Source organism: Pezoporus wallicus, unplaced genomic scaffold (assembly GCF_028554395.1).
Source record: "Pezoporus wallicus isolate ANWC-B61680 ecotype Strahan unplaced genomic scaffold, APGP_CSIRO_Pwel_v1 contig_4322, whole genome shotgun sequence".
Taxonomy (NCBI): Eukaryota; Metazoa; Chordata; class Aves; order Psittaciformes; family Psittacidae; genus Pezoporus; species Pezoporus wallicus.
In genome coordinates, this window is record NW_026637224.1 from 1,008,324 (window position 1) to 1,022,043 (window position 13,720).

The 13,720-nt window shown below is 43.6% G+C and overlaps 1 protein-coding gene across 1 annotated transcript in view; it reads left to right on the plus strand.

Annotated features, from left to right (window-relative positions):
* The first annotated feature begins 4,428 nt into the window (after positions 1-4,428).
* The window catches only part of RASA1 (RAS p21 protein activator 1), a 54,137-nt gene continuing 44,845 nt past the window's right edge, over positions 4,429-13,720 (plus strand). Inside the window, exon 1 of the mRNA XM_057404295.1 lies at positions 4,429-5,152. Coding sequence (XP_057260278.1) covers positions 4,713-5,152 — 440 coding nt within the window. The 5' untranslated portion in view covers positions 4,429-4,712. The remainder of the gene's footprint in view (positions 5,153-13,720) is intronic.

The following is a 13,720-nucleotide window of genomic DNA, read 5'->3' on the forward strand; positions in this document are numbered from 1 at the left end:
ATTTTCTCTTGTCATTGTTGTCACTGGTAGTAGCGGTGCTGATTTGTGTTGTACATTGGTTGCTGGACTGTTCTTGTCTCAACCCGTAGGAGTTGCACCAACCCATAGGAGTTGCACTCTTTCGACCCCCCTCCCCGTTCCTCCGGGAGAGGGGAAGGGGCGAGCCTGGGGTGGGGGGGGGACGACTCGGTTGCTGTCAGCCTGGCGCCACTCACTGGGAGTGAGTGAACAAGCTGTCTGGCTAGGGTTTAAACCACGACAATGGGATACAAATTCTGTACGCATGGAGATTATAGTCTTTTATGGGGACTTCCTTCATCTCCAGCTTAAACATTTGTTTGAAAGGATAGGAAACTACACAAAATGAGCAGGGACAATACGTTATGGAAGAATTTGGAATCTTAGAGAGATTGTTTCTCAGGTGACAAAGATGTTCTTGAAAATCAATAATAATCACAAAGTCATTAAACTAAAATAACGTTTGAAAACCACTGATCTAAAATGAAGGGAAATATGCTAAAAATAGCTTATCACTAATGATCTACTCAGAGATGCAATACAAACAAAATATTCAGTGCAAACAAAGGCTTCTAATTTGTACCATGAACATGGGAGAATTGACAGCACAGATCCAAAATTAAATACAGACAATGATGATGACTGCTCAATGATTACCTTACAATAATCAGCCTGGGAACACAGTCAGCTTTATCCAACAAAAATAAATCAGATAGAAGCAAACAATTTAAGCTACAGGAAATAAAATTATTAGCATTCAAGTTCTTGCCCAGACTCTGCTCATATTTTCACCTTTCCAGCAATACATGTGGCCTCTGTCAGTTTGTAACAGCTATGCAGGTAGGAAGAATCAGCACTGAGTCTGTACCTGTTCCTTATATACTGGGGAGTACAAGGGGAAGAACTGGATAGCTGGAGCGTTCCAGATTCTTCATTACAGGAAGGCTGCTCTCTTTACCAATCCACCCTGCAACAGAAAGACAATTTCCCTGCTGCCATTTATTTCTGAGATAGGAGAACACTTTGGAAAAGTGGAAATAAACTGCACAGAGAGGAGAGGAGTATAGGATGAGAGGAAGAGAGGAGGAAAGTAGAAAAGGAGGAGAGGAGGAGGAGAAGTTTTGTGCTGAAATAAGGAGTGAAAGTGAAGGATACAACTGTGTTTGTATCCATGGTTCAAGTTATGCTTTCTCTGTAAATGACTGAAATACTGCATCATTCACTTCACTTGGCTTTTCATTCTAATAAGCATTATGTTTAACAGCTTCCAAATGTGGTAAAAAACCCAATTAATCCTCTGACACATCTGTGAAATAGCTTCTTACTTTACTGATGGAGAAAGTGTAACCTTGTTCAAATGACTTGCCCAAGGCCATGCAAATTAGTGACAAACCCAGCCTGAAAACTTGAGCTCTTAATCACTGTATGGAACATCTCACCACTGCCATCATTATGGTACATACAATTAGACCAGTCCAAACAGTGTTATGAGTGGTATGGCACATGTATCCTACATAAAAAAGGGTCTCTGATATACTAGTGTTGTTCAAAGGCCTCAATGCCACTGAAATTCACCTGCAACTACACTGGAAGAGTTAGTTTTGGACCCCAAACTCTTAGATGTGTGAAAGACAGCTGTCACTATCAATAAAATAATGACAATTATGGCTGCATGTACTCCACACTAGTGGATGAAGCTTCCCTGTGAGTATGCAGGGGGTCTCAAGCCAACTGGTACACTGACTGTTAGCCTGTGATATGCTCACAGGAAGAGCAGAAAAGGTTACTACACCCTGGACTCTGCAGACAACCGTTATTCAAGTGCTTGGGACCACTCAGTCTTATTTACATGAACAGCACAGGCCGTAAGTCTTCCATGGCCAGAATCCTGAGATAAGGATTTTATTTACCACAAATCAACAAATGAGCAGGTAGTTTTAATGGCAGCATTAACATACATGCAACAATGTACTTCTACTGGTCAAGACTCAGTTTTGGCCTTTCTACAGATCGGTCTTTAAGTTATGTCAGAAAAATCGTAATCCACCTGTGCTCTGACGTTTCAATTATAGTCCAAGTGTAAGGGACATCACACCCAACAGCTGGCAGAGAAGAAATCATGTATAATCCCAGATTCACTATCCTGCAAACTGACTCTGTGGAACATGCAAATAGGCTTTCCAGAGAATCTAACCTGATTCCATGCATACTGCGGGGATGAAAGACTAACTATCCTAGCATCATTTACACTGGGGATTTCAGAAAAAGATGAGAAGTATCAAGAAAAATATATTTGTTCCTTCACCCAAATATATTCATGTAAATAAAGTCCCATGAAGGCTTGGGTAACTGGACTCAATTTAAGAAGGAGGAAATGCAGGGTAATTTGTATTACCTGCAGCACAGAGCAACCCAGGCAATTTGCCTGCAAAGTGACAGAAATGTTGTGCCAGTCGCCGAGATACAACAGGTTATCTGATCTCACTAGAAGCCCTCTTTCTGCGGAATCCTTGCCAAATTTAAAAGTGCCTTCCCCAAAATAAACCTCCTGAAGGACTGCCTCAGCCACACTACCCCATTCAAGAGGTAACAGCCTGAAGCTGCACTAGGGGAGGTTTAGATTTGAGATTAGGAAAAGTTTCTTCACAGTGAGGGTGGTCAGGCATTGGAACAGGCTGCCCAGGGCAGTGGTGGACTCATTGTCCCTAGAAGTGTTCACAAACTGTGTAGATGAGGCCATCAATGGCATGGTTTAATGGTGGTCTTGGCAGTGCTGGGGGAAAGGCTGATGATCTTAAAGGTCTTTTCCAACCCAGCTGATTCTGTGATTCTATGAACTCCTTAGCATAGCTGTCCTTTTAGCCTTCATACACATTGTGCACCCATACACATGCTACTGCCCTGGAAGGCACTTAGAAAAGCCAGCCTCATCAAGGGCATCTTATACATATTTACACTACATTTCTATGTTTAGGCATATCACTACCAAAACAGCTAAAAGGCTGCATTAAAATAATTTTGTTTAAAAATCTGTGAGGGAAAGCAACCAGCAGCAAAGAGAAACCCACGGAAGTAGCAGGATAGAGCATTGTCTGACATTACAACAATGGAAAGTGGCAATGCAAAATCAGTTGTAAGAGATCGCTGTTGAAACTGCAGAATCTTAAACAGACAAATAGCTGCGGATGAACATGTTAAAGTGCTGTGAAAAAAAGGGCTGGTGGAGCTAGCCTCTTCTTTCACTCACACTGGGCACAAACCCAGCATAATTCCACAGATCTTAGTGGTGTAACTGGAAAGAGAATTTGCCTTTAGAAGGCAAGATATGAAAACTTAATTTCAGCAGATAAAAAGAGGTTGGCTGGGAAGCTGTGAAAGTGGGAGCAGTAGTTTGTTTTAGTGGCCTCAGGAAAAATTCATGCAATACTTTTGGGTAAAGCAAAGCTTTGAAAACCTGAATGTTTAGATGCCTTCTGAGAACATTCTAGACATGCAAGTGTCAACGTGCCGCTATTTGTCAGCTCTTTTAACAGTGGGGGGTGGGAGGAAAATAAATCCTAAAATACCTACATGTTCTATTGTCTGGTAATGTCACACGATGCTTTCTTGAACAGAGAGGTAGTTATGGGTGAGGTGAAGCTGATGTGCCAAGAAAACCCATTTAAGTTAGCACAAGTATTAATGATGAAGATAGGCAGTGTGAAGAATGCAGGTTTAAGCAGCAATGGAGTCCCAACTCCTTCAAGGCAAGAAGCACAGTGTAGATGCTAGGATACTTTTTTTAGTCTTACTGACAGAATACCATGGTTTTCAAATAAGAAGCATAACGAAAGGTCCTCTTTAATCCCAGGCTGCTTTGGGTTGGAAGGGGCCTCTAAAGCTCATCCAGCTTCAAGCCCCGGCCACGGGCAAGGACACCTTCCAATAAACGAGGCTGCTTCAAACCCCGCCCACCCTGGCCTTGATGGGGCAGCCACAGCACCTCTGGGCGACCTGGGCTAGTGCCCCACCACCCTCACAAGGAAGAACTTCTATTTAAGACCTTATCTCAGTCTCCCCGCGGTCAAGGTTAAAGTCATTCCCCTTGTCCTGTCCCTACAGGCCCTTCTCCAAAGCCCCTCTCCAGCTTTCTTGTAGCCCCTCTAGGCACTGACAGCTGCTCTAAGGTCTTCTGGAGCCTTCCCTTCCCCAGGCTGAACCAGCTCAGCTCTCTCAGCCTGTCTCCAGAGCAGAGCTGCTCCAGCCCTCGCAGCATCTCTGGCCTCCTCTAGACTCATTCCGACAGCTCCACGTCCCTTGATGCTGTTGTCCCAGAGCCGGGTGGAAGCCTCCGCTTGGGCCGATTCCTGCGGGAGAACTCCAGGCGCTCTCCCGCGCAGGCGTGCCGGGGTTCGCGGTGCGCAGGCGTGGTGTGTTGGCGCTCGCTCGCTGGCTTCGCGGCCGGGCTTGGGGAAGGGAGCGCGGGGCCGCGGGAGCCGCTCCCCGGCAGCCGCGCCGGGGCCCTGCGGAGCTGCCGCGCCCCCACCCAGCCGGGTATTGTTCGTGGCCCGTCTCCTCCGGGGAAGTTTTGCCCTCGTCCCGGCTCCGCTCCCCGCCAGGGCGGGGCGGGGGGTGGGAGCCGGGGCCCCTTTGTCGCCACCCCTCCGGCGTGCGGCGGCCGGTGGAGGGGGGTCGGAGGGGGGGCGAGGCTCAACATGATGGCGGCTGAGGCCGGGAGTGAGGAGGGCGGCTCGGTTACCTCAGCCGGGACTGCGGCAGCTGCCGCGGAACCGGGACACTACCCCGCCGTGTGCCGGGGCAAGGGGCCGGGGCCGGAGGGCCCCTTCCCTCCCAGCCCCGGTGGCGGCGGCAGCGGCAGCCCGGGAGCCGGCCCCCCGGGTGGCCCAGCTTTGTGCTCGGTGCTGGGGATCCTGGACCTGGGCACCGGGCCTGCCGCTCCGGCGGGTGGCCCGGGGCAGGCACTGGAGGCGGCCCGGGTGGCCGATTCAGGCACCACCACTTTCCCCCCGTTGCCGCCGCCGCCGCCACCCTTAGCGGGGGGGCTAGGGACTGTAGACGAAGCCGACTCTCTGGACGGGCCGGAGTACGAAGAGGAGGAGGTGGCCATCCCACTCAACGCGCCCCCCACCAACCAGTGAGTAGCCGCCCCTGCATCCCCCGGGCCTGGGCCGTTCCTGGGCCCCCACTCCCCTGAACCGCATCCCGGCCTCTGAGCAGGGGGGCCTTCCAGGTGGGAAGAGTGTGTCCCACTCCTTTGGAACTCCCGCAGAAGTTTGGCCCTCTCTTCCCGCGGTTCCGCTACAGCAGGAAAGCTGCCTCCGCCGCTGAGGTGCCCGGGGACGGGAGTCCCGCCGCCCCATTGCATGGGAAAAGGGCGAGCGCGACGGCGTGGGGCTCCCCTGCTCCCGGAGGTGGAGCAGCCGGGGTCAGCGCCGAGAGTAACAGGCGCTGCCATGTAGCCGGGTTTGGGTTCTGCAAGTTTTCATAGCAGGCTGCCAGGAAGAGTGAGCTATTCCGGTTGTGGTTTAACTACCTATTGGGGAGACTCTCCCAGCCTCTGGTAGCGCCCTGGCCCTTCTCAGAAGAGCCATAAATCTCTTTTTAAAATAAAAGCCAACAAAAGTACTATCCGAGGCATAAAATAACTCATATACCGTGTCATCATCTTGTATTAAAAAAAAAAAAGTAATACTTGGCATTTCCATTCCATATACAAACGTGCACACGTGCTTGGTCTTTTTTTTTTTTTTCCCCTGAATTCAGGCAGTGGAATCATGGATTTAAAGTGAATTAAAACTAATTCTGTATAAATAATGTCTTAACTGCTCTGCTGCTCAACCAATTTAGAATAAAATTGTTTTTACATAGCTTATGTTTGGAGAGATGAGGCGGTTGGGAAAAACAACACCCAACGCTGTAAACCTGCACTTAGGTGTTATTATACTTATCCATTAGTCTAATCGGATATTCCTGCAGTGCTGGTAATAGAAAGAATCCTGCAGAAGGGGCAGGTCAGTTTTGTGTTTATATTGAAATGTTAGGTCAGATAATGTTATGTAGGGTTAATGCAATTAGTAAATACCTAAACACCATCTTTGGATTTAACTAGAAGGTCTGTGGTTCAAGCAGTGTGCTTGCAAGGCTTCTGTTAGAGCAGAAGGTAGCCCTCAAGCAGGTACCATGTTCTCAAAGTGAAATTGCTCGAAAGGCTTCAATTACTTTCATCAGTATCTAGACATATATTGTTCCTGAATTTACAGTGAGTGTAGTTGATAATTTTGGGTTTTGAGGTCCAGGGTGGCAGAATGTATGCAAGATACTGGTCAGAAAGTTAGTCTGAAAACCCATCTGAATTTGGGTTGTGTTTTTTTAGTTTTTGCATTCTCTCACTGACAGAGGCTATTAACTTCTGCACTGTTTCACATCCCTCCAGGATTTCAGGAGCCATTGCTGTAGTAAGGAGAACATAATATGTAACACTACAGTATTCCTTTTAGCTTAATCTCTCGAACTTTGACAGCTTTCCTAGTAATCCTTTATTCTTTTAATTTCTGGATTTCTTGTGGAAGTTTGTAAACACTAAGGCCTTGTTTTGTGAAGACAGTGTTTGAATAGTCTTAAACTTGTAGAATCGCCTAAATGAGCTGGAAATAGGATTAGGCAGGTTTGACAAAGGATAAGGAGGGAAATAGGAGCACATGAAAGCAAAGTTACTTCTTCATTATGGTGTGCCAAGGTGGTGAGATACAGAATTCTGCTTGTCTGGTTTTCTCTCTGAAAGGTCACATTGCTGCTTCTGTTAAACCCAGCTGAGTTCCTCAGAGAACTGAGCCAAAAGCCAAAAAGCAAGCTTTTTGAAATGCTTTTAGGAAGTGGGGTAATTATTTGTGAACAGTCACCTGCTTGATATTAAAGTGATTGTTACCACATCTACAGTTCTGAGTGGATTTTGCAGTCAGAATATTGTCTTCTAAGTCATGTGCAAGCATGATAGTGAACTTTCATAAAAGAGGATGTTAGATTTCTGAGAGGGAGTGCATACTAGGGGAAGACTGCAGAGGCCCTGATTTTATTTTGGTTTACAAGGATACTTAACTTATTCAGACAAAGGGGACTTTGTAATTTTTGCAGGACCAAGGGCATGGCTCTATAGTTAAATGGTTTTCTCTTGAGGATTCTTTCATGCAGAAACATCCAAGAAACAAAATACATTTAATAATTAAAAAAAAAAATCAGAAGTTTGTAACTCTGTATACTTAACACTTTTCTTTGTAATTTTCTATGTAATTTTTATGTGGTGTTTCTGTAACAAAAATTGAAGTTGGCTGACTAAAATGATTAGAAGCCTTTTTCCCTTTCATTCATCCCTTAATTAATTTATTTTACAGCATCAGGTTTTACCGTTCTCAGGGAAGTCATTTAAATTGGTCATATGTTGGTAGTAAATTGTATTCTTTCAGTCCTGCTGTTTTATTTTGGAAGTGCCCTTTCTTTGTAGTCATACCATCTGCTTCTACGGGGTTGAACTCTTGATTTGTTACTAGAAACAAAGATCAGTATTATATATCATCTTACATAAGGAAGAGCCCAATGTAAGTCTTTAAAAGCAGTAGTTGATATTGTGATTTAAACTTGGATTCAGTTTCTCCAGTTGAATGTGATTACAAAACTGCTGTTCCATTTGTTTGAATATGACTGCCAGCTCCACCCTTTCCCACTTCCTCCTAATTCATTCAGTTTTTATAGGAAGCATGCAGGGTTGGCTTCATGGATAATTCCACGAATCTGTCAAATGGTTTTGTTTCTTTGTCTTAATTCCTGACAATATAATGTGTACATCAGAAAATTGAGAGTGCTTTTCAACTCCTGGCCTTGCTTTGTGATATAAAATTACTACTGTGTTGAAGAATGAAAAGGGATTATTTCTTTCGTAACACTGACGACTCACTAGGCTTCTTTGCCTTCCCATGGATATGCATTCCAGGATTAACTGAGTGTTTGGTTACTGACTCCCACAAGAATACCTGGTAAATGCTGCTGGTGTTCATACTCCAATCTTAGATAAGTATTAAATACAGTGAAATTTTTGGCACAAACTTAGACACAACTTTGATCAGTTTTTCATCTCCTAACTTGTTTTGTGAATTTAAAAAAGCAACAAACACAAACCAAACAAAATGTGAGTTCCCAGTTTGCATGTGTTAGGGCATGAAAGTGTTACAAACGTTTTCTCTAAACATGAGTAAGTTTTTAAATACTGTATAGTCAACATTCTGGCTTTCACAGTAACTAACCTGAAGAGATGGGAAGTGAAGCAGATGCAAGTTCTGCACTTCCCATCAGGATACTGTAAATATAGTTTGTTCAGGGTAGTCAGGATGTGTTCGTCTTTGCTATCAAGCACCTAATACTATTAATTTCCTCTTCTCTTTTTCATGTACCTAAGGAAAAGGGGAGTGTGCCTTCCCTTAATGTGTTTTCTTTAATTTTCTGGCAGTGGGAGGAGATAGTATGCAGCAGGTTCTCTTCATTCACAAACACAAAATCCCCAAGCAGGGTTGATATTTATCTTCCTTGATCCGGAGTGAAACTGACTGAAGGCTTGTCTGTTCAGTGCATGTGTGGGGTTTCATTTTTCTGGAGCACAGCAGCAGTGTGTTGATGCTCTAGCTTAATGCTAGGTGGGAGGCACAGGATGTTAGGGGTAAGTGGACAGCTGTGTGTTTGTTTTGGTCAATTTTTTTCCCCTGTGCTTTTCTACCCCATTTGCAGAACTCACTGACAGTGGCTGAAATAGTGTGAATGCCTTTGGATTTAATAATGAATGCTGTTTAATTTGGTGGTAAACCAGTGGTTATGTGGAATTATTGTTACCTATGTGTTTGATGAAAAATCTTAGCTAAAAAAAATTATTTTAGATCTTAGTGTGCATTTGTGGGCAGAAGCAGATCCAGTATATTCCAGCAACACTATCATGTTCATATAGTGTTTTATTAACAGTGGTTATCAGTTTGAAATGGGTATCAGTTGAAGAAATAGGCAGTCTGGTTAAACTGTCTACCAAAAAGGTAGACAAAACTTTCTACCCAAAGGAGATGTGTTCTTGCGGCCCTTGGTGCCTGTTGAGGCAACACAATGGTGAGAAAAAGAGCTGAAGATAGAGATGGATAGAGAAACATTAAATCAGCATGGATTGCATTAAACTAGATCAACCTGAATGTAGTGTGAAGTTCTAGTTTCTTCACCTAAGTGTCAAAGGTGGCAAGTCCAGAGTTTTGCAGTGTTAGTTTATTCCAGTAACTCATGAAAAGGAGGTGTTTTTTTTCCCTGAATAGTGGCCAAAGCCCTTTTCCATACCAGTGAATGAGTCTGTTGCACTGAAAGCTGAGGGAAGGTAATATTGGCATATTCAGTTAGGTAGTGTATAAACAAAAAATGCAGTGTGATGTAACTTCAGTGTATGAGGTTTCTTTTCTCTTTAACAGTTACTGTGGTTGGCAGGTCAACTTTTTTAGGTAATTAATTCCTGTTCTTCACGGAGGGGAAATACTTTTCTAAAGTTGATGGTCAGCATATTGATTTAGCCACTTACAAAATATACCTGAATATAAATCTGGTTTTAGGTCTGACTGAATGTGTGATGTGAGAAGTGCTGTCTTAAATGGGTGGTTAAAAGCAGCAGAGCAGAATCATACCTAACCATATATAGTGAAGTGAAGCAGTAAGTAAACTGAGTACATTAGATACATATATAAATGAACACTGCAGATGAGGAAAACCGGAAGTGGAACAGTGTTTGATGCCAGAAAAAGTTTGAAGATGATTTTTCAGGAATTTAGTCAGTATTTCAAGTTAGCATCAGATATTGTCATTTTGTCTAAACAGTGAATAGAGTCTCTTGACCTGCACTTCATCTAGTTTTTACTTTGTGAAGTATATTGACTCACAGAACTTCACTGTAGGACTTAGGCACTTCATCTACTGGTCTGCCCCATTGAGAAGCATAATATTGTGCTGTATTTCTTCACCTTTTATCATCTTAATGTTTTGTGGCTGCAGAGTGGGGAAGAACACAAATTTTTCTAGGGGTCATGGGTCTCTTCAGTGTAGGACCCCATCTGTTGGTTCAGCTGTAAATTCTTAGGACTTTTATGGGAGTTTTCCAGTTTCTCACTCATCTTTCTTTTTTAGCAAAACAAACAAAAGAAAACCCACCTTGATATTTCTTACTGGTGGTAGGCACAGTAGGAGAGAGGAGAAGGCATCTCCTATAACATTATCTTTGTGCTTCATAGAAGTGTTAGAGTGAAATGATTGTGTGACCCTCCAGAGTATGTAGTCAGTACCAATAAAATGTTAACCAGTGCTTGACAACTTTTATATACTCATACTGTTTTATATACTTTTAAATACAACATAAAGGCTGCAGGCAATCTTTAGTATTTTTTTTATTTTTATGTAAAATATCTGCTCTGTTGTGCTGGAGCAGAAAAACACTTCTGTTTTTACATGAGTCTGTTTTGTGTGGAAGGTGGTGATGAGTAGTCAGCGTGGATTTATAAGGAGGAGGTCATGCTTAACCAATGTAACAGCCTTCTACAGTGAGGTCAGTGGCTCAGAGAGAAAGAGTTTACCTCCACTTTAATAAAGCTTTTGACACCATGTCCAATAGACTGCTCATAGACAAGCTGGCAGTGTACAGGTTAGACAGATGGACAATGAGGTGGATTGAAATTTGTCCTGGAGGGTGGTGATCAGCAGCACAAAGTCCAGGTGGACATGCAGGGTGTACGCAGAGGCCAGCACTGTTTAACAGTTTGATGAATGACCTGGATGCTGGGATAGAATGCAGCCTTAGCAAGTGCACAGTCAATACAAACAGAGAGGGGTGGCTGAAACATGACGTGTGATTTGCTTGAAATATCTACCTTTTCCTTCTAAAATATGATTTTATTGCAAGTATTAATGTGTACAAATTAAAGTGTAAAAATCAATGTTGCTATATTAACTTGAAAGCTCCAGTTATATTTCAGGAATGAATTATCAAAGTCTTCAGGATACTCAGTTCTAGTCCTGGTACAGAAAAGTTATGGTAAACTAGCAGACTCATTATTATGGTGATTAGGCCCTGAAACAGTAATTTTAATATTAAAATTTCAGTCTTTTCACCTGCTTCTCAAGCCAGCCTCATACCAAATCAGTTCTTCTTGTTAGGATTTCCTTTTTTGTTAAATAGTAATAGTTGTTCATCCTCAAGCCCTAATTGTTGGGGGGGGGGGGGGTGGTGGTGGTTTGTAAGTTACGCTTTTGATTGGGTTGGAATATACCAGTTAGAGAACCATAAAACAACCCAGGTTTAGAGGGACCTTGAAAGATGGTTTGGCCCAACCTTTGGTGAGAAAGGGAACATAACTGATATCATCTAGCACCCTGTCCAGCTGCATCTTGAAAACCTCCAGTGAGATTTTCCTTCCTCCCTGGGGAGGTTGTTGCAGTGAATGACTGTTCTCACTGTAAAACAAGTACTATGATGAGGTTCCTCTGAGCCTTCTCTTTGCGAGGGAGAAGAGACCTAACTCCTTGTCCTTTCCTCATAGGGCAGGTTCTCCAGCCCTTTTATTATCTCCTGACTCTCCTTTGCACTCTCTCCAGTCTGTCTGCATCTTTCTTGTATCATGGGCACAAGAACCGGACACAGCACTTCGTGTGCAGTGTGGCAGCTGGGTAGAGTGGGATGATCACTTCTCTATCTCTGCTGGCAGTGCCCCTCTGGATGTAGCCCAGGATCCAGTTTGCTTTCCTTGCTGCCGCAGCACGCTGCTGACCCATGTTCATTTCATTGTCCACTAGGATGCCCAGGTCCCTGTCAGCCAGGCTGCTCTGAGCCCCACAGATCCCAGTCTGGACTGGGCTCTTTGACTGTGTCATCCCAGGAGCAGGACCTTGTGTTAAAACTCCATAGTATTCTCATCAGCCTGTCCTTCCAGCTGCCCAGGTCTCTGCAAGATGGCTCTGCCTTCTGAAGTGTCCACCTCACCACCCAGTTTGGTGTCATCAGCAAACTTCCTGATGATGCAGGGGGCTGGAACTGGATGTGTTTTAAGTCTCTTCCAGCCCAAACAAGTCTGTGATTCCATGACTTTGTACTGTCTAAGCACTTGTGGAAATTTTCTTTTTTTTTTATTATTCTTTCCACTCTGTGGCAGTAAATATCAGAGAAATGTCCTTATTCTAAAAAGCAAAATTTTATCAAGCCTCTCTAATAATCTTCTTGTTCTATATTCAAATCTAGACCAGGTTTTCTGTTTTTTTTTGTTTCCTTTTCTTAGTTGTACACACAATTATGTCACGCTGCTGGATTCCTTGTATGGATTATACTGTCTAGGTTATATTTCCCTGATGTTGTTCATTGTGCATCTGGAAAGTGTTGGACATCTGTTAATTCAGGCATTGTCCCTGTCTTTGATACCTAGTGTATAACTGTCAGGGATTCCTCATTCTAGAAGCAGTTACCTATACATGTCCGTGATGTTCCTTTTTAAGGGGACATTCCAGGTTGTGAGAGGAGGTGAGAGTGGAGCATGGCACAAAGACCTGTGCTTGGTTAGAGGTGGTGAGTTGAAAGGAGGAGGAGGAGGAGGAAGGTGAAGGAGCCTCTGGTACATTTCATGAGGCGAATGGCAGACAGGATGATAGTCTCAGAAATTCATTGATTGTTGCCACACAGAATATCTGTTGGTTTGTGTAGCAGTGGTAACATTGTTTCTGTAGTAGTTACTCTTAGTTCAAACAGAAAAAGGCATGGTTTTGACCTAAGGGCACAAGTAGGAAGCATGTGAAAATGGGAAGTTTCTTGCTAAAAGCTTTAATGTGTTCCAGAATTCACTTCCTAAGCTGATCCTTCAGTAAGAAAATGCAAGCTGTTTCAAGAGCTGTTTTTCCAGCCAGGTTAACTATATTTCACCTGCTTATTTGTGACTTTGCAAAAGTGAGATAGGCAATCATTCTTCTTGTCAATAAAAATGTATCAGGTAGGATTGGAAGGAATCTTTTAGCTGTGTTGGATATTATGCTGTTGTCTCACCTCTGTTTATTAAAGCCTATAGCATTGTCACAGCAGTTGAAACATAGAACGTTTCCTCATTAGTGAAGTTATTTAAATGTATTGCTTTTTGGCTGTATGTTTATCTTTTCTTTCATCTTTGCATAGTCTTTTTGCTAAGATGTACCAAGGTTGTTGGTTGATCTCTTTTGTTCTAGCCCAGAGTTGATGTAAATGCTGCTGGAAATGTTTTAGTGGCTTCTTTTGGCGTTTGCAAATCACACAGTTATCAGATTGGATACTAAGGCGTGCCTGTGGTAGTTAATTATCTGGTTCCTAGCCTTGAAGTGTGGCATGGTTCAGTTTTTCAGTTGCTGTTTCTAAGAGGGTTTGGAACAGCTGAACAAGAAAAGCACAGTTATTCTTCATTAGGCTTACATGGGTACGTGCAGTACTGATGAGGCCACATCTCTAATTTTATGTTCACTTCTGGGCCCTTCACTACCAGAGAGACACTGGGTTGCTGGAGTGGGTCCAGAGAAGGGCAGTGGAGCTGGTGAAGGGCCTGGAGCACAAGTGTGATGAGGAACAGATGAGGGGGAACTGGGGGTTTAGTTTGGAGAAGAGAAAGGGGGACCTTATTGCTCTCTACAACTACCT